The sequence below is a fragment of the Macrosteles quadrilineatus genome, unplaced genomic scaffold (genome assembly GCF_028750875.1).
Source record: "Macrosteles quadrilineatus isolate MER2022 unplaced genomic scaffold, UCM_ALF_1.0 Scaffold_1__1_contigs__length_201487025, whole genome shotgun sequence".
Classification (NCBI taxonomy): Eukaryota; Metazoa; Arthropoda; class Insecta; order Hemiptera; family Cicadellidae; genus Macrosteles; species Macrosteles quadrilineatus.
This window is the reverse complement of record NW_026542594.1, coordinates 102,472,565-102,499,700: the sequence shown is the minus strand read 5'-3', so window position 1 is coordinate 102,499,700 and position 27,136 is coordinate 102,472,565. Positions and strand designations below refer to the sequence as shown.

General features: G+C 36.7%; 1 protein-coding gene across 2 annotated transcripts in view; it reads left to right on the top strand.

Annotated features, from left to right (window-relative positions):
* The window catches only part of LOC129000711 (uncharacterized), a 62,149-nt gene that overhangs the window by 30,696 nt on the left and 4,317 nt on the right, over nucleotides 1-27,136 (top strand). Inside the window, exons 3-5 of one of the 2 annotated variants that reach the window (XM_054427718.1) lie at nucleotides 3,406-3,547; nucleotides 7,443-7,663; nucleotides 10,160-10,285. In XM_054427718.1, the coding sequence (XP_054283693.1) occupies nucleotides 3,406-3,547; nucleotides 7,443-7,663; nucleotides 10,160-10,285 (489 nt within the window). Of the gene's footprint in view, nucleotides 1-3,401; nucleotides 3,548-7,442; nucleotides 7,664-10,159; nucleotides 10,286-27,136 lie in introns of both variants that reach the window. The other variant, XM_054427796.1, reaches the window with a different exon arrangement.

Sequence of the window (27,136 nt, the reverse complement as noted above, 5' to 3'; positions counted from 1 at the left end):
TGATTATAACTGGTGGAATACATCTTAAATTGATGTACGAATTCAAAAATTATACAAATTATGTTTTTAGTCGAGGAATACAGTAGGTAAGTATATGCCGATGCTTGATGTGAAATCTTTGCATGCATTACTTCAATTTGAGACCTCAATCATGAAAATCGGTCTGGTAGAGGAGCCAAACGAACTCGGAAAATAAAAACCATAATTAACTCCCCATAAGAAATCCATGGGGACCAAATTTCGTTTACGTATAGGCCGAGTGGTACTATCGATAAATATATGCCGATTCTTGATGGCAAATCTGTACGTGCAGACCTTTAATTTGAGACCTCAATCATGAAAATCGGTCGGGTAGAAGAGCCAAACGAACTCGTCAAAGAAAAACCAAATTTAACTCCCATAAGAAATACATGGGGAGCAAATTTCGTTTACGTATAAGCCGAGTGGGGTTATTGTTATTGATAAATATATACAGATGCTTGATGGCAAATCTGTGCGTGCATACCTTCAATTTGAGACCTCAATCATGAAAATCGGTCAGGTAGAAGAGCCAAACGAACTCGGCAAAGGAAACCAAATTTAACTCCCTTAAGAAATACATGGGGAGCAAATTTTGTTTACGTATAAGCCGAGTGGGAATATTGATAAATATATGCAGATGCTTGATGGCAAATCTGTTCGTGCATACCTTCAATTTGAGACCTCAATCATGAAAATCGGTCGGGGAAAAGAGCCAAACGAACTCGGAAAAGAAAAATCAAAATTTTTTAATATATAAGATGTTTTTTGATTGAGTAATACAGTATTTTGAACATAACTGATACGAACGATCTATATCTCAAATGAAAGCTTTTATTTCTAGGAGTATTTTAAGAACAAAAAATATAAACAACTAAAATAAAAATGGGGTTATTGATCACTGGTCGTCGGTAAGTCCCAAAATAATTAAATTTTTTATTGTTTGGAATTCAGCAGCGCGCTTCAGGTACGTCCGATCTTAATAATCAAGGGCTCAAATGAAAGCTGGTATTTCACTGAAGGTTCTTAGACCAAAACATATAGGATTACATAATTATAACTGAGGAAATATATCTTCAATTGAAGTAAAAATAAAAAAAAAATCTAATTATGTTTTTTGGCCAAGTAATACTGTAGATAAATGAATGCTGATGCTTGATGGCAAATCTACGTGTGCATACCTTTAATTAAAGACCAAAATTATGAAAATCGGTGGGGTAGAAGAGCCGAACGGACTCGGAAAAGAAAAACCAAATTTATCTCCCATAAGAAATGTACAGGGAGCAAATTAGGTTTGTGCATAACTCGAGTAATACGTCAGATAAATGAATGCCGATGCTTGATGGCAAATCTACGCGTGCATACCTTTAATTTAAGACCAAAATCATGAAACTCGGTCGGGTAGAAGAGGCGGACGGACTCGGAAAAGATAATAATAATAATATTAAATAATAATAATATTAAATATGATTTTTATTATTTAAATTATTATTTAATATGATAATAATATTAAATAGTTGCTAGGCAACGGTGACAGTAAAACAATTCCATTGCAATTATATGGATACTGATTGTGTATTTAATATGCATTCATGTTAAGTAAGCGGGCAGCTGATTTTGCGGCCCTAGGGATGTAAAAACCTGCTCGGTCCCCAAATAACGATGACAGCTGGTATGGCTAGCAAAACGTAACTTTCAGCCACCAATTAAAGAATGTAAAACAGCTAAAAACATCATAGTGTGGTGAAAAATAAATAACAGCAATTAAATTATACAGCTGATCAAAATGAAAACAATTATGTTCTTCATAAGGATAACATGGGAGTTTGCAAATCTACGCAACAAGCTCTTTCCAATGAGACGTCAATGGATAAAATCGGTTAAGAAATGGCGGAGGAGTTCAACCGACAAAGTTTCATGTAGCGTATTAATTAGTCCTCTAGGGAGTCAAGATTTTAGTTTTGCCATTTTCCCTCCACTTAATAAGTTAATGATCATTAATTAAGCCTTTAATTAAATAATTTATTAAGAAAAGACAAAAACAAATATTTGAAATATCTTTTCTTGATTCCCTAGTACTCTATGTTATAAACCTAATTATTAAATTGCAAAACAATATCTTTATAAATAACACTGGCATGTTGCTTCAAATTATGCAAGTATGTTCTGTAAAATTTAACATTGCTCTAAACATATATTATAGGGAATTTAATTGTCTTCTACATTGACTATAACTTATTTTTTGCTAAAACGCACCAAAACGGAGATAACTAGTGAACCTAATAGGTTTCAACTTATATGCTGGTGGAGAGGGGGGGAGGTTGAATTTTGGCCCGTAAAAGTTGATTTGCTGGCCAGGGTAAATTTACAGGAGGACTAAATTCCAGCCCATATACATTTGGAATTTTAACTTGATTTTTTCTGATTAAATTCACAACCGTGACTATGTTTAATTCCACCATTAATTTATTTAACCCATGTTGTGCAACTCAAAAGTTTGCTGGTGGAATTTTACCCCCCTTGGTTGTGACATCAGTTTTCTCTTTTGGTAAAATTCGAGGAGGGTATAATTCCGCTACCCCGTAAAATATAATGTTTCATTACCCCTTACAGAAAGTAGCTATTTTTTATAACAGCTGATATTAACAAAAATAATTGTTTTCCTACAGTTACCTAACAATGTACATGTTCTCTCACTGATTTGAGAAAGCAAAGTGGCCAATTCGCTCACCAGTGAGACAATGTTAACTTTGTCTCACTCTAATTACTTTGTCTCACTCCAGATTTGCAACGTGAAGGCACGAATTAGTGAGCGTGTAACATGCAGGCAACGTCGTATGCGCGCGAAATGCGTTGGCAGCACTGGCTGTAAATCAGCTGGTCAGCTGTTGTACTGTTGTATTTGTCACTTCACATTAAATGTTATATTAAAAGTTCACTTCTGTGTAAAAAATAGGTTATGTTTCTTCACCAATTTATTTTTTTTATGGTAACTGTAGGAAAAGTATAATGTGCAACTCGAGTTCAAAGTACAATTGCCTCACTCGATAAACCATTCCTCACTCGCCTACGGCTCGTGAGTAAGGATTTCTCTCGAGTGAGTCAATTGCTCACTTTTCTCACTAGTTGCACAAATAACTATTCCCAAGCTATAATCCCAGAGCTTAGGAAAAACTATTAGCTGATTTTCTCTTGCTCTAAATCAGTTCTCCATTTAACCTTTTAACCACGGTGCTAGTATTTATCTACCATTTATTTGTAAAATTTAAATCCGCTGTTTATATAAGTTGTTTGGTCTTGAGGTGTTAGCTTGAATGCTGCTTTTTTCATAGTTATCGTGTTTTTGTAGTTAGAATAAACTAAAAATCTCAACTTTCCTTAAGCAAGGTTTACAAACAATGACAATGATGGGCAGTTCTCCACTACTTACCAAGAAGTTATGAGCTCCATTAAGAAGGAAATCAAGGAAGATTCTGGTTCTGTTTGTTCCACATGTTCATCCTGTGACACATGCAGTACTGATACCTGGGTGAGTAATATAGCATCTCTGTTTCCTCATCAGAAACTGGAGAGAACCTTCTCTGCGAAGGAGTGGGGGGGGTGATGTCACTCTTCTCTTGAGGGAACACCATTACGGTAACGAGACGTTTTGATTCCATCGGTGTTCGTTGCGTAGTTGATAGCGTCTTGGACTGGTGATCAAAGAGTCTCCGGCTCGAATCTCGCCGGCGACACTAACTTTTTGTCCAAGATTATGCATATTTTTTTACTTTTAACTTTATTTTTTTAAGAACAATTTTTTAAATTGGTGAACCTTTGTTTGATTTATATTTTATATATTTTTTATATCATCAGCAAGTTTGGTTGGTTTGGTTAGGTTATGACAGTTTAATTTTATAATTAAAAATTATAAGTAAACCTTCATTAGATTTTTATCTTATATCTTTTTTATATTATCAGCAAGTTTGGTTGGTTAGGTTAGGTTATGACAGTTTAATTTTATAATTATAAAAATCAAGTTAAAATTAATTTTTTAATTGAACATTTAAAAATTATTTTACAATTAAAAAGTTTATTATCTAACTAAAAAAATATAAAATAAATTTAAAGATTTTCTTAAATTGACGTGAGGAGCTCTCCCACAATCCCCCACTCCTTCGCAGAAAAGGTTCTCTCCAGTTTCTGGAAGAGGAACATGAGATGCTAGTGGGTGAGTAAGGGCATAAACACACACATCACAGCATGGCCCCCACAAGGGTGGGGCTGGCGCAACTCTGGTCACAGGGCCCGGGCCCTCAGGGGGCCCAGGCCTACCCGTTTTTTTTTTGTTTTTTCCATCGAAGATTACAGCAGATTATAAATTGAAGATAAAATATAGTATATATATAAAAAAAAAATAAAGTTAAATAATTTAAAATGTATTAATTCTAGATTCTAGGATATAGTTTATATTTAAATACTATAGGTGCGTAGGTGCGTACCGTAGAATGGGGTGAATAGAAACACTTTTTGACTTTTAAGCTTCTGTAAAAACGATATTTTTAATTTTTGAATTTTCAACACTAGCTCTTATTTCCGGTCTTGGACTCCTCTACTCAAACCAGTTATCAATTTTTTTTTCTTTTTAATCATTAAGCAGAAAAAAAATAAAATATGGCTGTTTCTATTCACCCCGCACTTTGGGGTGAATAGAAACACTGTGTTAAATTGATGATTGTTGCTTTTCCCCACTTACCAGGGGCAATAGAAACATGAAATTTATGCTGGTTAGCTTACGTTGTTGTAAATAAAAATATTTAAAGTTAATTAACACATTTATTTATAAGTACGAAGTATAAAAACATCGTTTTCATAAACCCTTATCCAAACAAATCGGAGAACATAAATGACAATGGGTGAAATCCGATTACAAAATCTTACATAGAAACCAATAAATGATGAGTAAAATCAGACAAATCTTCCTCAAAATACAACACTCCCTTAAATTTTCAAGTTGTACACGGCTTGGGAGTTGGAAGCCGACGTACTACGTCATCGACTTTGAAGAGTCTTAATCTGTCTCTCAGAACTTGTTGGTTTGCGCAATTTTCTTGATGAATCTTCCTATTTATCCTTCCTCGTCAAATTCAATAACTTTTGCAACATGATAGCTAGCAAGTTTTGTTTTTCCCCATTACTTTGACAATTACATGATCATGAAGGGACAACTTTGAAGACTCACTGATGTCTTGAGCTAGGTATGCTGGTTCTTCTTTATCAAATTGTTCGTCTTTGTCACTTTCTTCCAGTGAGAAGTGTGTGTGGAATCATCTTCATCTCTGGTATTTTTTTTCTTTTTTTGGGGGTTTTCAGGTCAACCTTTATTTGCACCACTGGTTCCAAAAAAAGTGTTTCTATTCACCCTGGTTTTGCAAAATCATGACATAACCTAAATTAAAAATAAAATAAAAAAATATAGTTTATTCTAAGGCTAATCTATTAACACACTTGGTTTTAAGATACCTAAGACAATATAAAAAATGGTTATTAACATAAATACATGTAATAGGTTCATACTTAGAGAGAAAGTTTTGAAAAGAATATTTTTCGCCAAAATTTTCAAATGATGTTTCGCATCATCCAACATCCGAAACAGTGATACCAATATGCTGAAATAATTTTTTCCAGGTAGATAGGATATGGTTATAATGGGAGAAAATAATTCCCTTATATAAAGTCAATGTATAACAAAGTTATAAAAATGTGAATCATTCATTGAAGTTTTGTTTCTATTCACCCTGTTGTTTCTATTCACCCCATTCTACGGTATGTAATGTACTATACAACAGCAGAACAGCCAGCTATCTAGGTTATTTGACACAAACAAAAAAATTCTTTACTTTTGAAGTTTAATAAATATGAAAGATTGTAATAATTTTGACCTAAGTTTTCTTCTCAATTCGCTCGGTATAATTATTTTTTTTGTTTTTCTCCGTGACTAATCGCGCAAGATCGGTAGCTCAGGCATCCACTCCCAAAAAATGTAGTATTGTTGCTTGATGAAAATTTACACTGAATAAAATATGATATCATTGGTGTAAGCTGTTAAACTCGATTTACGAAAGTTTTTTTCCTACTCCATATTACAAAGTACAATTATAGCAGTTAAGATAGCCAAACGCTTTTACAGGGAAATAAAAAAGACAAAATATTAATAGGCATGGAGCTTTTGTGTATTGATATAATAGTTTTAATTGTTGAATTCCTGTAAGGCTTATAAAACTCATTGAAGAACTCTTTTCTTCCTTAAAAAAGGCTGCAAAAGTGCCATTTACCATACTCACAAATTTAATACCTAGATTGCCTTAAAAACTCACTAAAATACATGACATTTTCAAAATTTTTTGAAATTTTTTGAATTACAGTTTCCCCGGACCCCCCTCTAAGTTGGGGGGTATTCCATACCCCCCACACCCCCCGGTTGGTAGGGGGGCCCGAGCCAGATCCTGGTAACAGGGCCCACAATTAAATGTGGGGGCCATGCATCACAGTACAGTTTTTACAGACATCACTTTGAAAACCACTTTTTCGGGTTCAGAAGGACCCAATAAATAGAATATTTCCACCCAAAACTCAAACATATTTGCAAATACAATACTGTACTTTCTCCATTTACTATGTATAGGGAGAGAAAGTAAAAAAAAAAAACTGCCATATAAGGAAAGAATGTACTGTAGGAAGCTCGATTTTTCAAGTATAAAGGGTTAAACTACATATATCAACCTGATAACTACATAGAAAGCCTGATTAAGCTTTGGTTGTTTATAGATCTTCAGGAAGAGGTAAATCACCAAACGATCTGTTCCATCTGCACATTACAAAGATTTCAATGTTGTTCTTGTCTTTTATAAAACCTTAAAGCTATAAGATTAACATTTATACGAGGCGAAGGATTTTGACAGAACTTGCACAAGTTTTGTCTCTAAGTATAAACACATATAGATGCAATTATACCCGAAACGTGGATGCGAGTTGTCCTGCAAGCACTCATGCAAGACAGTGTAGTGGGTCGTTGCGACAGATGGTCACGAAACAATTTCAACTTATTTATAACTATTTTGACTGTCAGACACAAAAATGTGCGCGATTTTTGAATGTGTTAACCTAACCTAATACGTTCAACACTAGTTCTTAAGAGTTCAGGTATTCTTTTACAGATGAATATCACTTCCCAAACATTTTAAAACAGTGCTCAAAGCATTTATGTGTAAAGACAATTATGAATTAAATATGATACTAAATAAGAGATGTGTTGTATATAATAAAGACTACCTTGTTTATTAAGAAAAAAAATCATGGTTACTAAGAACACAACATCTTTTACAATTTTCTGATCTTGAAAAACCAGGAAATCTCAGAATCATAAAGTTGAAGCGCATTTGCAGGAGGCATTGGGTATTGATGAGGTCAAGATAGCCCAAGTCACCCCGCGCCCGCTGCCTCCTGACGTGGAGAGGGAAATGACTGACAAGTTGAGTGAACTCTGCGTAGAGAAGCTGCAGCGCCAGCGCAGACCTCAGAGTCCTGCTCTTGCAGTAGAGTCAGGCACAGAGTCACGAGAACTCACAGTCCGCAGCCCTGGCGCAGATAGTGACAGGCTCTCCAGGTGTGTTACAATCCTTCTATACTCTTCGTCACAAAAAGAAAATAGCTATGTGGGTCGCCGGAATTTTATCTCCCTGGAATTTTACCCCCTGGGCAAAGCTGACGTCACTATGACGTAGTAAACAGAGTGCTCAAAAGTTTGTTCGTGGGTCGAATTTTACCCCCGCAAATTTGGAAGTCTAATGAAAATAGACAGAGCGTGATTAATTAGATTAGCAATAAAAACCGGAATTTTACCCCCTGTCCATATAACTAGCGTTTAGACAACTGAAGATGTACAGGCCGGATTTTTAGCCCCGGAATTTTACCCCCTGGCCGGATGCTGTTTAAAGTTATAGCAATGTGACCATGTCCATGCAGCGGTAGGATTAAGACTATAATTGCATGTATTGAAAGTGTTTTTTTTTTGCATATTCAAGATCCATGTGTGAGAAGTGGAGTTGAAACACCAATTTTATTCTTTAGTTGAAGCAATTTTTGGAAAATCTATGTTGGTATCAGTTATAGACAAAAACGGTGCATTACAGTAAAAATACCCCCGCCACAGAAAACCTGCAGACTAAGCAAATTTCCATTTGCCTGAATTGTTTTTAAATTAAATCTATTTAAATAACATTAGGTTTAAGGAGTACCTAGGTTTGCTGCTACAGGGAGGCTAATAAACTGTATTGTTTGGCAAAATATAATTAGCTAAGTATAAAATAAATAAATTTGCCAAGTTTGATCAAAATATTTCCATAAACAAGCAAACTACAACATTTTACAATATTCTCCAAAAGAATAACATGGACATTTTTAATTTGAAACTTTTTAAATTTTCCCCGTTACCAATAACACTTTGGTATACTAAGTTATTTGTTTTTTAATCTCTTTGAAATGCTCTAGAGAGAAATTGGGGAATTTTGAGTTTTGAGGGTCAAAAATGAGAAAAACCAATTTTCCCCCCATAAAACCCCCCGTAAAACCCTGTTCCCATGGTCCGATCATGCTGGTTCGCGAACCTAATGTCTTCAGAACCTCAGCTTTAGCGCTCAGTGTGTCGGCTGCGGAGTATGCACCAGTATGGAATGCATCGTCACATGCAAAAAAGGTTGACATTGCAGTCAATGACATGGCTCGGATTGTAACTGGGTGTTTGAAACCAACCCCAGTACACAAACTCTATCCTATAGGGATCGCCCCTTCATCAATCCGACGTGATTTCGCTGCCAACGCAGGAAGGACTAAGCAAGAGACAGACCCTCGTCACCCATTACTTGGCCACCAACCTGCAGAGCGACAGCTTCGGTCCAGAAAGAGTTTTTTATCACGGAAACGAGTCCTGGATGGATCACTCTCAAGCAATCGGGTGGCAAGATGGGAGGCCACGTTGACTAACACTCTCCCATACCAGCCAGGGAGGAACTGGCTCCTGGTGGAGGCCTGCATTACACGGTGTGGAAGACCCTAAATCGAATCAGGGTCGAGGTACCAAAATGCAAGACAAACATGCAGAAATGGGGTCTCTTACCAGACGAAGAAAACATCTTGTGTGCGTGTGGTGCTGTTCAGGATACTGGCCATCTGCTGATCTGTCCACGCCTAGACCAGTCTTGCACATTAGATGATATTTTACAAGCGAATGACAAAGCCATATCGGTAGCTAATTTTTGTAAAAGCGAAGTCTGATTTCCGGACACGGAAAGTTAGTAGTGTGAGATCCAGCAAAAAGCCTCTTCATTCATGCTCCGGGCGGCCAGACTGCAAATGTAGTGCATGAGGATGCACTCAGATAAACCACACACATCCTATTTGTCAACGAAAGAAACCTTGGGTGAAAGAAGGGGAAGATATTCTAAATACCCTAATTTAAACCACTTCTCATTAAAATGTTTTATTGTAATTTTTAGTAAAAAAAAGGCATATTATTACCATTATGTTTAATAGTTTAACTGCCATTATTTCCATATAGTATTACTTTTTAATAAACCATACTTACTATTGTGTTAGTTATAACTCTTTCTTTTAATTATTAATTTTATTATCATGCTTGAATTTATACTTGACGTATTAAGATTCCTCATTGTATTGTTTGTATGTATATTTTATTCAACCCGTACGTAGAAAGGGTACACAGCTAGTATTTTAAGAAAATTTAAAGATAAATATAACGCTTCAGGCGAGAATCGTTTTGGGTGTTTCAGGTTTGAGTAATAGTACAAGTACACTAACCACTGCACCGCAAGCTCCTCTGGTTGAGAGGAATACACGAAACCGAAAGGGGAAGGGTAAAAATTACATAGAACGAGGTGTTGAATATTGCTTGATTTCGAGCAACAGGTGCACTAGTTAAATCAATAAATGATTCAAATTTTACTCAACTACTATAATTGATTTATTTATTTAGGCTTTGCTGAGGCATGTATTCACTATAAATAATTAATTATGTTACGTGCAAAAATTGAGATAATAAATAATGAGTTATTTTACCAAGTAGGCCTAATATGTATGTTGACAGGAGAAGTCACAGAACTCCTGGGGGAAGTAGAAAGACTCCCTCCAAAACCACTAGAGGCCTAGACGCAATGTCAGGGCTGTGGAACATGCTTGCTACATATGATGAGTTTGTGGTCACCCCTCCAGGGTAAGCTCAACTCAACTTAACAAAATATCTATATTATTAAAATAATTTGTTGGACTTTTGTGTGCAACAAATCGACACCTAAATATTCAATTTAAAACTCTTATCCTCTATGTGCCTTTTGCGGGTTTAGATGATATCCTGAGAAAGCTCTTTGTCCTACAGGCTTTTAAAACTTCATAGTTTGTGCTGAATTATGTTGTCAATCATCTGAGCTTTTCAAGTTTACATTTTTGTTTACATCAAAACAGATGGCGATGATCCAATTTTGTTTACATCCATACTAAATTGGGTTATCTGTAGTTGGTGATGTTTCAGTGAATTCAAGTAAAATGTTGTAATGTTATTTGTATAAAATGTAAAGAAGAAAATGACTTACGTTAGATATTATGTTTTCATGTTTCATTAGTATTTGTAATTCAATTAAGATGCCTCGAAGAGATCGGGCTTGCAATACAAATAATAGGGATATAAAGAGAGTCAATCTTTTTCATCCCTATCAACTATATATCAAATATATCAAGGATTTTGAAGTCACGAAGTGACGCAGGTTGCTAGTATTATATTACAATACTTCTTAGTCAGGGAATAAATTCGTCCTTTTGTAATTTTCTCCATAACCTTTTGATTGTACAACAATGCTTCAATATACAACATTGTTTTTTAAGCTCTACACTGGCTGCATTGAAAATTTGGCACACCCTGTTCCCATGACCTGACTTGACTTGTCGTGAAGTTCTAGTCCAGTGAGCTGAAACTCTACTGGACTGAGGCCGTTTTAGGACTTTGTCCTCTTCAGTCTGGGGAAGGATTGCAGCTGCATCAGAGATGTGTAAATAACGAAAGAGTGTAATAATGAAGCTCAATTCTGCCGTAGGCTGGTTGGGGTTGGGTTGGTGGGTTTTTGTTTTGATTGAGGTTGGTTGTGGGATTGGTTCATGGTTTGTCGGGTGATATGTTGTGATTGGGTTGGGTGTTGCAAGTTTATTAGGTAGCGAATTTCCCTATTGGGAAGTAGCTATTACCGTAGGTGGCATGGTAAGACCTAGGCACGGGACCGATTTACTTTTTCGTTTTGAGGTCCCTAGAGGCCAAAAACACAATCTTTTCAAATTCATATACATATATATATATATAACTAGTACGTATGTATGTACTACTATGTATGTACTATGTAAATTAACTAGCTGTTTGCCCGTTCTACGTACGGGAATCTTGTAGCAGGGCCGATTTACCAAATAGTCAGGGTAGGCACGTGCCTAGGGCGCGAAGCAATTGGCTTTTTCTGGGGGGCGCCAAAAATTTGGAAAATAAACACAATTGGTGGATGTATTTGGATGCGATCGCGGTAAACTTCTGATAATCCCTCGTGGCCGTGTAGACATCGTAATCGTCTCCCGCTTTTGCGGCAAGGTTCTTACTATTTTCCATGGTCGGGTCGTTGAAACATAATTAACATCTTCAATGATCGAGGCAATATATGAACATATCCCGTGGTCGTGAGGAGATTATCATCGTCTTGAGCGATCGCTGCATAATTAATTGTGACCATCCCACGTGGCCGTGTAGAAATCATTATTATATCTCCCACTGTCCTGTAGACATCTTAATCATCTCCCACGGTCGTAAATGTATGGTAATCGTCTCCCACCATTACGGCAAAATGTTAATCATGTCCCGCAGCTGTGTGGAGATCATCTTCGTCTTCCGCGATCGTGGCAATATTCTGATCATCCCTTGCGGTTCTGAAGATATCATCATCGTCATCGGTTCAAAAAACTCCCGCATGATTCCTGGATTTCTCGGTCAGTGGACACCCTGTTATATATATTGCAAAGGGGCGCTACTATTAGATGTGCCTAGGGCACTGACAGGGTCAAAAACAGGCCTGTCTTGTAGTAAGTTGAAACCTTATATTCAGTGCATATTTAGTGTGCATTTTTCCAGATATGCTGGCAAAACTATTACTGTATAGGAATACATATAAATCTTCGCAAATACAATATCTGACAGGTTCAAAGCCAAAACGAATGCTTCGCAATTAAATGTCACCCGATCATGTTAGTCCATATTTTATATCTAATGATAAAAGGAATTGCTTTATAGATCTATGAGGCATAGTCCTAAGGTAGGCCTGTAATTGAAAGTTACTTTTGACACTGGTTAAAAGTAGTTAAAATACTACCTCAACCTCACTACTGCACACTTTACTTTTTCTACTTTACTTTTAAAAAAGAGGTTGGCGGCCTCTTTTAACCTTGCATTTGCCCGTCCACATAGACTAACCGCCCGGTGCGTGGAACGTTTACAGCAAAGCAAGGGGGTACAGTACAAAGGTGAACTGTACTGATAAATTTTAGTGGCAGTGACCAGGATCCGAACCCACAACATCGCTGCCTTGGGCCCGAAGTCCGCGACGCTACCGACACTGAGCCACCAACTCACTAATTCACTTCATTTGGGTTAAAATTTTCATTATCAAAGGCGCTCTTGTCTTTTCCACGTGTTAGAAGTTCTCTCTGATTACTATGTTCTGCCTGCCTTTTGTGCACAAATCACATGTTTTATTATATTGTTAATACTCTATTTACATTACTTGTTTACATTTTGTCAGTTCTTAGAAAATCATGTTCATTAAACCATCTGTTGAATTTTATCTTTTTTACTGCATCAATTTTACTATCTACCATTAACACCACAAAACACTGAGAAATAAGGACATTAATGCGTTACCAACAGACATACACACACAAATACAAAATTGAATTAGGGGATCTGCTACGCTTCAACCAAAGCAAATTACAAACAAAATAATTATTTGAAAGTTTTGATAGTGTCATCAAATTTTATGATAATCGTCTTTAGGCCTAATCAAACTGTAAAATTGTTGTGTAAATCCGTTGGCAAATATATAAATAAGTAAATAAATACACAGTCCAAAAAGCATTGATACGTTATGAACGCCAAGCTTTAAAAATTCATGATGGTTTGCTAAAAAAATCTTTCAACTAATGTTTTATCATTTTCATAGCATAAACTAACATTTTGGAGTCCAGACAGAAAATGCAAAAATTATACAGTTAGACATCAATTAAATTTAATAAGAAATAAGGTGCAGCACTAACGATAACTATAGTTGTAAATAGTGATGTGTGTGTACGTAAAAATGATTCTTAATGCTACCACCAGTTCTAAGGCTGTGGTTTCCTAGACGCGTAATAGATGCGCTGCGGTTTAGATGCGCTGCGTCTTTTATCCAGGTCCCAAAACGCAGCTGCCGTGAGTGGTTTCCTAGACTGCGTACAATACACACGGTTGGTGCGTAACATAACTTCACGGGAGAGATTACTAGTGGCTACTATGATGTTATACGATGATTTAGATAATGAAATAATGACATGGATATTTTGGCATTAAAGCTTTGAAGAAGCGTAAGCAGTGAAAAGTACATGATTAGGAACTGTACGTAGCCCTCTCGGATCTTTTAAAAGCAGTCTTAGTGTTAAAGCAAACATGTCAATTTAAAATGTAAACAATAAATCTTAATTTACCCTGTCCAACTTTGCTTTTACTGTTATTATATTTACCTATTCGGGATTTACCGAATCGATGAAAATCCCTTTTATAACTGCAATAAGCATTTTATACTTATTCGCCAACCCCGTAAGAAATTTGGGTACTATGCTAGTAATTGATATAGGCTTATTACTAATATGTTCAGGAGTTCAGAAAATAATTATGGGGGCTCTTATATTTGGGAGTTGGTGTTAGTTGTGCTGACTTGAAAAGAATATTTGTCAACATTAGGTTTATTTACAAATAACAACAATAAGAAAATATGTGAGGACAAATTAACTGTAGGGAACATGTAACAAGGGAATTCAATGTTAAAATTACATGTTATGGGGAAATTAACACTACATATTGATTGATATGAAATATAATACTATAAAATTTTAATTGTATAAACAAAGTACTTCCATTATATTAGGAGAGAGAAATTCAATTAATTTTTCATCGTTTTATTGGAGAATTCTGCCTTCTGTACAAAATTACTTCCGTATGCATTGCACAAGACATGTCTAAAACGCAGCGTAACTCAGATTTGACTGCTCTGAAAGCAGTCGGTGAAATACGCAGCTATTGGTGCGCGCGTATTAGATGCGCGCGCATTAGATACGCAGCCTTGGAAACCACTTACACGAAACTCCATAAGACAAGTGTGCTGCGTCTTAGATGCGCACACGCAGCGCATCTATTACGCGTCTAGGAAACCACAGCCTAAGGAAAAGTAGCAGTGCCAAAAACCAACATTTACATTTAAGAAAAGAACTATAGTACTTACAACTAATTCAAACTGTCCTTCTAATCAAACTGTATTATAGGTGTTAATCCGTTGGTAAATAAATAAATACACAGGCCACAAAACATGTAACATGTAATGTTAACAATGTAAAGCTTTAAACACTCACTATGGTTTGCTCAAAAAAACTTTCACTTAATGTGGTGCAGTACCAAAGTTATTAATATCCCTTGTTTTTTGTTTTGTTTTCGAAATTCAAAGTTATTTCCTATTAATAGCATTATTTCTAAGCAACTTTTAATGTTAACATATTAATGACAGTTTGAAGAAACCACCTTTATCCAAACAAAGGTTTCTTATTTAAAAGATTACGTAATCTCTAAACGATAATCGGTACATATATCTAGCAAACATTCAGAGGAAATGTGACAAAAAACTTACAAATCTGGGGTTTTGGACGTTTGTAGTTTTACTTCTTAAGTAGGAAAAGTACCGATATCGTTGTTGAAATGTAAGTACTGTAAGTAGAAACCAAAGTGACACATTGGAAAAGCGAGTTTAGCTACATCTGTAAGTTAAACCTCTGTTACGATCACAGCGAAATCAGAAAGATCTTCCATGATCGCAGCAACATCCACGATCACCCACTGCAGTTGTGATTTTTTACTTTGCACTTTACACAACTATCCTTGAAGCGCCATCAATGAGTGGAAACCTTTTTTGTAAGCTATTGGTGACGATGATTACAAAAATTTAAGTTTCCCAGCACTAATACAACAATGATTCGCAGTATTTTCCCCGGTTATCAAAACTCAAGAACAATTGTTGCACTTGCGATTAATTAAACCGGTTAAGTAAAGCACAACGTTTTTAATCTCACTTGGTTTGGATGTGTTAACAAAACTTGATCGGAAATAGTTGCGGTATTTGTAAACACCTTTTAATGTAAACATATCAGTGACAGCTAGAAGTGAGATTTAATCCAAACAGCTGATCGTTATTCCATAAAAGTAATAGTAAACATTGGGATAAAATTTGACAAAAATCGAACAAAATTTGGTTTTTGATGGTTTGTTATTTTGTTTTTAAAGAAGCGAGGCCATGTTTTTATAGCCAAAGACACTCTCACCAATCCAGTAAATACAGAAAAATGATTAGAACCTTGATCGGTACTCTAGTTTTCTAGGAGTAGGCTGCGTAAAATGACATTATGGCGTCACAGACGGAATGACAGAATGGACAAACAGTCAAACAGACAGACAGACAGAAATTGGGATAAGACTCGTTTCGGCTTTCTTAGGCTATGAAACGTAAAAATAACCAAAAACTGCATGATTCTAAGCAATGTGCAGACAAAACTGTAATTTTATTTATATAGATTGTTTCCTTTTGAACATTTCTGGGGTAGACACACACTGATTATCACCCCTTTATGATCAGAGTATGGAAAATCAAAAGTATTTACAAAGGACATAATGGCCAGACATTGTCCAGACACTTGCTTGCTCGTGTTGGTTTGTCATTTAAATAGTAAAAGTTATATTTGTTTAAAAAGATTTATAAATTTCATCACAGTCTTAGTTGTGTATTTTGAATATTGAATTTGTCATTAAAATCCCCAAGACAATATTATAACTGCACCATTTAGAAAGATAGTGTAATAGTTGTTCAATGATGATTAACAATTCTTGGGTATTTCCATTAGGAGTGTGGTATACATAAATTACAATGGTGTTTAAATCTTCTATAAAGACTGCAGATGCTTCAAAAGTTAATTCTTTGCAAAACATACTAACATCACAAATCCTAGATTGAAATTTATTATGAACAAATATAGTGGTACCTCCTCTGATATGCTCAGACCTACAAAACCAGCCAAATCCCTGATAGATCCATAGTCACAAATCACTAGTCAAATCATCTGATATGCTCAGACCTTGTACCAAGTCTAGTTCTATCTCTGGGCTGTTATCAATGTCTAGTTTCTTTACAGCACTAAACAGTATAAGGTCATTCATTAAAATTGTGTCACTTGAGACTAGCGGGTGTTGTTGATTGGGCAGGTGTCTGGAGCAGCCTTATATTTTCCATTTTCCTCCCTTACTAGCTCCACAAACTGTGAACCATCGTTTTAGAAGAAACCTTCCAGTTATTAGGTCTATTAACAGCATATTTACATATGTCCTGAGGTCTACATTAATAGTTTGTTTATTTGCTTGTCATCTGGTTTGATATATTATTGGTTCATGTTTACTTTAAGTTTTAGGTTTTTGTTATTAAATACAATGAAAGAAGTGGCTCTAACAAAATGGGTTTTAATTTAATATATTTAAGGGCACAACATGGTGGCAGCGGTAAAGACCCAATAAATTGAGTAACAGGGTGTCTAATATATATGCTGCATTACAATGTCAGACTCAGAAAACTCAGATATAACAGTAAGAAGACAAACATCTAAAATGACACAACATTCAGCAAGTGTAAGAATATGCATTGATCCTTCAGCTTTAAACAACCATTTACAGAGAGAAAATAACGTTTTTAATACTGTTGAGGACTTACTTGGATGTCTAGGGAATTCCAAATGGTATTCAAAATTAGATGCTAATTCGGGGTTTTGGCAAATACCGCTAGATGAGGGTTCCTCAAAATTTACAACATTTATAACACCATTTGGTAGATTTTGTTTTAAAAGACTTCCCTTCGGAATTTCAACAGCCCCGGAAATATTTTGTAACAGGATGAAAAGTATTATTGGAGACATCCCAGGAATTTTGTGTTATATGGATGATATTTTAATTACCGGAGAAAGTAAACCCGAGCATGACAGCAGACTAGACCAAGTGTTACAAGAATTGGAAAAAGAAGGAGTTACCTTAAATGACAAGTGTGAAATAGGAAAAACAAAGATTTCATTCTTAGGTCACATTATTTCTTCTGGTATGATTCAAGCAGATCCCAAACACTTACAAGCAATAATCGATTTCCCCACACCCAGTGATGTGGGAAGTGTTAGGAGATTTCTAGGGATGTTGAATCATGTTGGAAAATTCATAGAAAACCTTGCTGATATCGTTCAACCACTGAGGGAACTACTAAAAAAAGATAGGGCTTTTGTTTGGGGTCCTAGTCAAGAACAATCATTTAAAACAGCCTTAAAGAGTTTACAAACAACTCCTGCCTTAATACCATTCAATTTGAAAAGGAGAACTATAATTTCGGCCGATTCATCAGCTTATGGTTTGGGTGCAACACTTTTGCAAGAACATCAAGGACATTTAAAACCTGTGGCCTACGCATCAAAGAGCTTAACACCGACTCAACAGAAATATGCACAAATTGAAAAGGAGGCTTATGCAATAGTATGGGCATGTGAACGTTTCAAAAATTTTATAACAGGATTGAAGTTTCAAATTCAAACTGATCATAAACCTCTGATTCCTCTTTTAAGTAGTAAGGGTTTGGATGAACTGCCGCTAAGAGTTCAGAGATTTAAAATGAGATTAATGAGATATTCGTACGACATATTGTGGGTACCAGGAAAACAATTAACAACTGCCGACACGTTATCAAGAGCACCAATCAACAAAACTGAAGAGGAAGATATTGAGAAACTTGCAGAAGAAGCAGAAGCATGTGTAAGAACAGTAGTTCAATCAATCCCAGTATCATCTAATAAATTAGATGTAATAATAAAAAATCAAAGAGAAGAATTACAGGAATTGTTAGATATTACAATTCAAGGATGGCCTAAAAATAAGAACCTATTAAATGAAAGATTAAAAGAATACTGGGATCATCAAGCAGAATTGTCGATCAATGAAGATATACTTATGAGAAATAATCAAATAGTGATTCCTCCATCCTTGAGAAAAGAAATGTTAGATAATATTCATCAAGGTCATCAAGGTATTAAAAGATGTAAAGAAAGGGCTAAAATGTCAGTATGGTGGCCCAAAATTAATCATCACATCGAACAAAAAGTAACCTATTGCCCGCAATGCATTGCTGACAGAGTGCCTCCTCGCCATCCTATGATTCCTACAGAGGTTCCTGAAAGACCCTGGCAGAAAATCGGAGTAGATTTTTGTGAATTCAACAATGATAAATACATAATTCTCATGGATTATTATTCCAAATACATCGATGTATATAAGGTATCTAACTGTTCAACGGCAATATTGATTAAATCAATGAAGACATCGTTTGAAAAGCATGGCATCCCCGAGTCAATTAGATCAGACTCAGGTGTGCAATTTCTATCAGAAGAATGGGAACTATTCAAATCAGAATACGACTTCACAGTGGAAACTAGTTCACCATACCATCATCAGTGCAATGGTCAAGCTGAAAGTGGTGTGAAAATCTTCAAAAACATATTAAAGAAGTGTAAGGATAGACATCTGGGCTTATTGGCATACAATACGACGCCAAAGGAATGTGGTTATAGCCCATCACAACTATTAATGGGACGGATTTTAAGAACAAATCTACCAGTGAATAAAGCAACTCTACTTCCAGCCACACCAAATCACAATAGATATAGACTTAGACAAATGGAAGAAAAGAGGAAACAGGAACAACAGTTCAATAAAAGACATAGAGTGACCCAGGTCAAGGATTACCCAGAAAACGCTAAAGTTTGGGTATCGGACCGAAGAGAAGAAGGGGTAATCAAGGAGAAGTTAGAGAACAGGAAATATAACGTTGAAACAAAAAAGGGAGGAAGATATATCAGGAATACAAAATTCTTATTCCCTATGTTCTCCTCTGGAGAAAGAGAAAATCCTGATAAAGAAAACCCCCATACACAGACACTTCCTCCAAGACAGACACATACACCAAGATCCAACCTACATAATCATTCTTCAACCATACACAGACCTACCAGAATTGTTAAACCTGCCAAGAGGTTCATAGAAGAACTTTAAGAGGGAGATGTCCTGAGGTCTACATTAATAGTTTGTTTATTTGCTTGTCATCTGGTTTGATATATTATTGTTTCATGTTTACTTTAAGTTTTAGGTTTTTGTTATTAAATACAATGAAAGAAGTGGCTCTAACAAAATGGGTTTTAATTTAATATATTTAAGGGCACAACAACATATATAGTGAAAAAGATGCTCTTCTAGCTCACTGTTAGCTTCTTTCAGATCTTGATGGTTATACTCCTTGTAGATGGTCCGGAAATGCTTTAAAAGGTATACTTCTCTTGCTCTCCATAATTCTTTCTGTTCCTTCTTTGCAGCTCTTTCAAAGTCAAGTTTGGTGCCAGAGGTCGGAGGTTCTGGGTCATTGTAGATCTCAGAGTTCGGAGATAGTGCTCCTGCTCTCCACCTGATACTATAGCAGTTGGTATCCCTGCAGGGGGGTTATCTTCTGGATTTTCTCTGGTGTTTACGAAGGCAGCTGTATATTATTTTGTCTACAGCCTATTTTGTTCTTTTCTCCTTTGTGTAGAGACGAATGTGATGCAGGTTTGCATTACACACAAACTGCAAGAGTACTTGGAGTAGCTCTGTGTGGCTGGATTCCCCAAGTCATATTGCAGGGAGAATAGATTCCATGATGTCTAATGATAGTAGCATTGGGAATCTTATGCAATCATTCATAAGTTCCATTAGTTTGAAAATCTGTTTCTTCCAGTTTCTATAATTGTGGAAGACTATGATGTATGGTTTACCAGTATTACATTTTATCGCCATATAAACAGTATAAACAGCATAAAGTTGTCATATGATAGTTGCCCTGTAGCAAGTCTGTTGGAAATATCTCTTTGTGTTGTAGATGACAAAGGAAGGGAACTTTCTCCTGTGTTTGTGTTGTAGAAACCTAGTCCACATGCTTGTGTCCAGTCTGAGTCTGCACCTAACTGTGTTGAGATGAGTGGGGTTTCTTCAGGAGGGAACTAAAAGATCTTGAGGTTTTCCTATCTCACTTGCACCTTTCTGGTTGAGGTGTGAAACTCACCCTGTATTGCTATTTACTGCCATTTGTCTAATGATTCTCTTTGTTGGTGATCTGGTTTCAGTAAATTCATTACTTTCATCATTGCTTGATGGAAGTGAGTCTATATGTTCAATATGTTGCTGAAGATACAGTAAGCTGTTGTTTTCCTTGTGAGTTTTTGGGGTGCTATCTGTCCTAAGAAAATGAGCTACCACAGTTATTGCTGTTCCTTTTTCTTCAGGAGAGAGAGGTTCTGCTGTCTGCTGTGTATGTGTATGTTGCAGTGTTGTCGAAGGGTTTTGTCTGACTTCCTCTGTTAGTGTTTGTGTATGGTTCAGTGCTGTCGAAGGGATTTGTCTGTCTTCCCCTGTCTCTGTGTGTATTTTGTGTAGGGCTTTGTACTTTGCAGCTTGTCAAGATACACTAAAAACGTTTTTCTTCTTGTTCTTCTTTTCAGGTAACTTTTTTTCATTTGTTCATATCTCTTTTTTATAGGTACACCTATGTCCGTTTACTGGATTGTTATAACTTAATTGCATGTTATTTTATGACTGGCTCTTAGTAGGCAGTTGTTGTTGTATTGTCTTATTGTTGAATTCTATGTTGAGGGCAGTGCCGGATTTAAGGTACTTGCGGCTCTAGGCCAAATTACTTGAGCGGCTCCCACCCCCTGAATTTCCCTAGAAATTTCCTGCGATAGCGGTGAAATTGTGAAAATCTCCCATAATCATAACCATTACCATCCTCACCCACAATCGTGGATGAAATTGAGCACATCTACTGCGGGTCACAATCATGGGGAAATCATTGTAAGCCACGATCGCCAAATCTAGAACCATGACACCCACGACTGCCGGACAATCGTGAACATCTCCCGTGGGCCGCAAATACAGGGACATCATCATCGACAGTCGCGGCCACGGCGAAATCATGAAAATCTCCCACAATCATCATCGTGGTCGTCGTCAACCGCGATCAAGGATGAAATCGTGAACATCTCCCGTGGGCCACAAACATGGGGAAATCATCATTGTCACCCACTATCTCGGTTAAATCGTGAACATCTCCCTCGAGCCGCAATTTCGGGGACATCATCTTCAACACTTGCGACTACGACAAAAATTGTGAACTTCTCCCGCGGACTGCAATCACGAGGACATCATCATCGAGACTCGTGACTACGGCAAAATCGTGAACTTCTCCCGCAGACTGCAATCACGGGGACATCATCATCGAAACTCGCGACTATGGCAAAATCGTGAACTTCTCCCTCGAGCCCAAAATCATGAACATTTCCCTTGAGCCGCAATTTCGGGGACATCATCTTCGACACTCGCGACTATGGCAAAATCGTGAACATCTCCCTCGGGCTGTAATTTTGGGGACATCATTGTTGTAACCTGTGATTGCTGCAAACTGATGGTTTAGATAAATACAAATTTGTTTGTTCTAAAAATTGTTTTTTCCAATCCACTGCGACCCCCTTATGCTTGCGGCCAGTGGCAAATCTAACACTGGTTGAGGGTCTACTTTGCAGATGGATAAACAAGCCCTACCAATGGAGGAGAAACATCTTATGTTGAGATCTGGACCTCCTACACCTTCATTCACTACTGATGAATCTGCAGAGAGTCACCCCAAGCTACCCACATCTACTGAGACATCCGTCACAACACCTCCAACAACCACCAAAATGAGCCAAGCTGTTTCTACAGCTTCAAAGCCCCCCAACACTCTGCTTGACGTGGATAGTGTCATACATAGAATACATGTCAACATAGAAAAACTCAAATTTGTTGGACTGCTACAAATTGTCAAATAATATTCTCAAGAAAATAATCCCTGCTATCATACACCCATTAACTATAATAACTAGTGTACCTGTTGCTCGAATTTGAGCAATTGCTAAGTATTACAGGCGTTATTTTAAAACGAATAACAGTCATTATTTCTGATGACTTTAAAATATTCGACTCAAAGATTATGGTAATACTCAAGATGTACATAACAGATCGACATAATCAACATTTATTGTAAATAGTGGTTTCTACAAATAGCCTTACTCATAGCCGCAATAGGTTTCCAGACACATTATGTGTCCAAAAGCCTAACAGCACGACTCCCTTCCCCATACCACCCTCAGCGATAGGGATCATTGGATTCGCTCTAACCTTTCCTCTCCTCTTCATGGGCAAGTTTTCATTCCTTTTCTTTCTTTGTTTGTTTTTTTTTTACCACCTGTATGTATCCCTGGTTTTTCCTATTTCCCTAGCTACTTTTTTAAATGTCTCAATTGTTTCCTTGTCCTTATATTTTCTCATCTCTAGACCTATCTTATCCAAGACTCTCCTATTTGTCTCCTGAAGTGAACAATTTATAAATACGTGACTAGTGGTTTTTATTTCTCCACGTCTACATACTTCCTCTTCCACCATGTGAAATGAAATCTTCACAAATTCGCCTTGAAATTGTCCATGTCCTGTGACAAACTGCATTTTATAGTGACCCTTCTCCCAATCTTATTCCAGTCTCTCTCTGATGTTAGTTATATATCCAAACGTTTACCTTTAAAACGTTAACATAAAACACTCTGCTCCCAGCGCATTTGCCACTCATCTAATATCTCCTTTCTTCTGTTTCCGGTGTAGTACTACCCACCTCCTTGTCTTCCAAAATCAATAGCTTATGCAGCGATTATCCAACAGTCCTAAATTGAATGTGAAATCTTCAGGCGGCTGTTGGAGAGCACACTTAAACCCAACACGGAAGGGTGCTTGCTATCAACGACAATAGTATTATTTGTATTTCGTCCGCGTCTATCAGGTAAAGTTCGTCGGCCTCCTCCTATTGGCCGCCCTGGTCAACGTGTTATAGTCTCCATTATGTCGAACTTTTTTTGGTTATGTTTTGATGTTGTGCAAAATTTTAGTACAACCAGCTGTTTCAAATACTAGTGTCAATTTCAAAGTATTCATCTGTTTAAATGTAAACAAACATTTTTTCCCTAAGAATAACATGGGAATTTTGAAGGCCACTGGGGCAAGAGCCCTGATGGAATTCCAAAGTTTTTTTGTTTGATGGCAAAACTACATGCTAAGACCTTTCTAACGACACCTTGGACATGGTGATCGGTAGCACCACAACTCCAAAACAATTATGACAAAAATATGCCTAGCGTATTAAATATATAGATTAATAGTCTTTTATCTGATGAACATTTCCCAGAACAATTAAAACTATCCCGCATCTGTCCTAGTTTCAAGGAAGGAGATAGAGACAAACCCGAAAGCTACATCAGGCCAATTTCAATAGTTCCGATTCTATCTAAACTAATTAAAATAGTAGTCCTTGAACAAATGTATGAGTTTCTTGAATACAATAATCTTTTTTCTACTTTACAATCTGGTTTTCAAAGGGGACGATCAACTTTAGATGCCATTGAAACCTTAGTTTGTGATGTCATTGAAGCCTTTGAGTCAAGGGCCTTTGCTTGGGCCACTCTGTCTGAAAGACTTGGATCACCAGGCAGTCCAGAGCCCCCGAAATGTAGAAATTTTTTTATTTTTTGTATTAAAAATTATGAGAAACATAAACATGTGTTATACTGCTTGTAATTGCAATACCAATGATCAACTCAGCTGCTTTAATAGTATAGTCTGGTATTCACATAATACCATTCAACGAGTATACTAGATGTTTTCCATTGTTTCTTAATTGGTAATGACACACCGGACTAGAAACTAGAAATACTGTAGAATGCAGACGTTAGAATTCGATCGTGCGAGAGAGCTTGGGACATTTCGGTCAAAGCCGTGTGACACGTCGGGCGAGTTGACCTTGGGCCTTCTACACTACGACGGTCGACGACACACACACACAAACACCACAATACACTTGCACTAGAGATAAAAATGATAATGATATAAAGACAGGAAAACACCTTTTAAAAAGGGCTACTGTAATACGTTTTAATGGTGAGCAAAATATGTTAAAAAGGGTTCAAAATGTATGAACGGATAAGTTTGATTGGTGTTGATACGTAGGCTAATTGAAAACAAAAAATGTTATGTATATAAGTTAATATACATTAAAACTATATACACATGAATGAGCAACGTTTACTACTTCAACAATTCAAAACTACGCTGCTCTAATAAGGTGGCTAAATCGTGGCAAAAAACAAAAGATTTTAAAATTCAAATTGGTTAGATTTTTATTATTAGAAAAAGAGTTTTAAACCAAAATAAAATAATCACACTAATATTGTAAATATATTGAAAATCATACAAATCGACGGCAATAATCGATAATTTAAATACGTAATAAACAAAAATATATCAATACTTCTAATCCTAATCCAAATATATTATGGTAGCCTACCATGCTACCATACCAACTATGCCGTTACTGGTACTACAAAGCAATTGAAACATTTGGACAGAGTTTGTTTAAATAGTGAATGCAAGAGATAAGGTTTCAAATATTTTTATTTTTTGTGTGTAAAATAAAAAGATGCTGTATATAAATATAAAATAATGTTAAAATAGTTATATTTTAAGAACGGAGATAGAACTTATTGCATAGTTGGCCTTAAATTGCTCTATTTGAAGCCCAAATTTTGAAATTTTTCCCGGGGGAGGACCCCCCTTTTAGTTGGGGGTATTCCATACCACCCAAACCCCCCGGAGAACCCCCCCCCCCCAACTCAAATCCTGGCTAAGCCACTGTCACCAGGATATTTAATGAAACTTCAACACTATGGCTTTGGGGATTACCGTTCTTCAGTTTGTGTTTCTTAAATCCTTATCTCAGTAATCGAAGACAGATTGGCTCTGTTAATGGTGAGATGTCAAACAAGATAATAGTGGATTGCGGAGTGCCTCATGTACTTGGACCACTCATGTTTTAATCTCTATTAATGATCTTCCAAGTAACATTTCAAAAAATACTAAGTCTATTTTACATGCAGATGATACAACTTCTTTTCAAAGAGCAGAATAGTTGAATTACAACCAATAACCCAAACTGCAACGAGTGATGCCTCAGCATGCTTTTAGTCAGTTTTCTTCTGAACAACAATAAAATTCAAAACATTCTATTCAGTTTAAGACCCACAGATCAAATGTTTGATAATACAGCAAAGTGTGAAATTCCTAGGCACATTGATAACCAGCTCAGCTAGGAATCTCACATAGATTATCTATCTACAAGATTATCTCACGTTTTTTATCCAGTTAGAAGACTGATCTCACTTGTTGACAGTAGCTATGTAAGAATGTCTTAGGCCTACTGTATTTAGCCTTTTTTCAAAGCATTAATAGCTATGGCTTGATATTTTTGGGGAAGCAGTTAAACTTGTTAAGAAATTCAGGATATTTTACTGATTCAGAAAAATATTGTTAGAATTATATGTAATGAACATCCTGATACTCTTTGTAAACCTCTTTTTATTAAACTGGAATTCCAAACAGCTATTAATTTGTACATATATTATATCATGGCCTACAGCTTATGTTTTTTTCAGATTGAATTTGACTCTAAAAAATCCACATAGGTATGACACAGAAAATATATAACAAACTCAGTAAAATTGTTCAATCATATCCAACTCACTCGATGTTTTTAAAACAATTATATCATTGGCTTTTAAAAGATCCCTTTTATTATTTTAAAATTATATTCTTGACTGTTGCTAATACATGCATAGTGTCAATGGCAAATAAAGATGATTTCTATTCTATTTTATACGCCATTGGAGATAGTAGGAAAGGTAGTTGTGAAGGGTGGTTGTAGTCAGACAAATCAGGGTGTCATGGCGTCAGTGAGAGGTCCAGAATGCGGTGTCGTCAGCGAACTGAGCAATACCATAGGAAGTGTCGGTGGGGCCGTTTGGAAATGAGGACAGAAGGTCCCCGACGTAGAGAATGTACAGAAGAGGGCTGATTGCCGAACCTTGGAGGACCACGCCATGGAGGGTCAATAAGGTGGAGAGGGTGCCACAATGACGGACATGAGCGGTGCGGACGTTGATGAAAATCCACCTGATGACTGAAACTTGGAACTGGAGGTCTAGAAGGGTTACATGGAGTCCATCGTGCCAGACAATGTCAAAAGCCTTCTGGACGTCCATGAGGGAAAGGATAGTTGGACGGTAGAAATTGTTTGGAGGTATGTAACAACCCGCAGAAGCTGATCATACATGTTGACTCCGGGACGGAAGCCTGCTTGGGTGTTTGGGAGGAGGCTAAGAGAGTTCAAATGGATGTGGATCGCAGCAAACAGTACTTTCTCGAAAAGTTTGGAAATTGTTGAGGTGAGAGTGGTGGGCCGGTAGTTAGACGGGTTGCGATGGTCTTTGTGAGGTTAGGGGAAGAGGATGACATGAGCGTGCTTCCACGCTTTATGGGAGTATCCTAATAGGAGCACGGAAGTGTAGAGGGTGGTGAGCAGGGTTATGAGGACCGGAGGAGTCTTCTTGAGAAGAAGGCTAGAAATGCCATCAGGCCCATTTGAAGTGTTTTTGAGGAAGCGCCGTTTCCGGTCAACCTCTTGTTATGTGATGGGTGCGGTCAATTCATGAAGCAGAAGGTGAGCAGGGATGG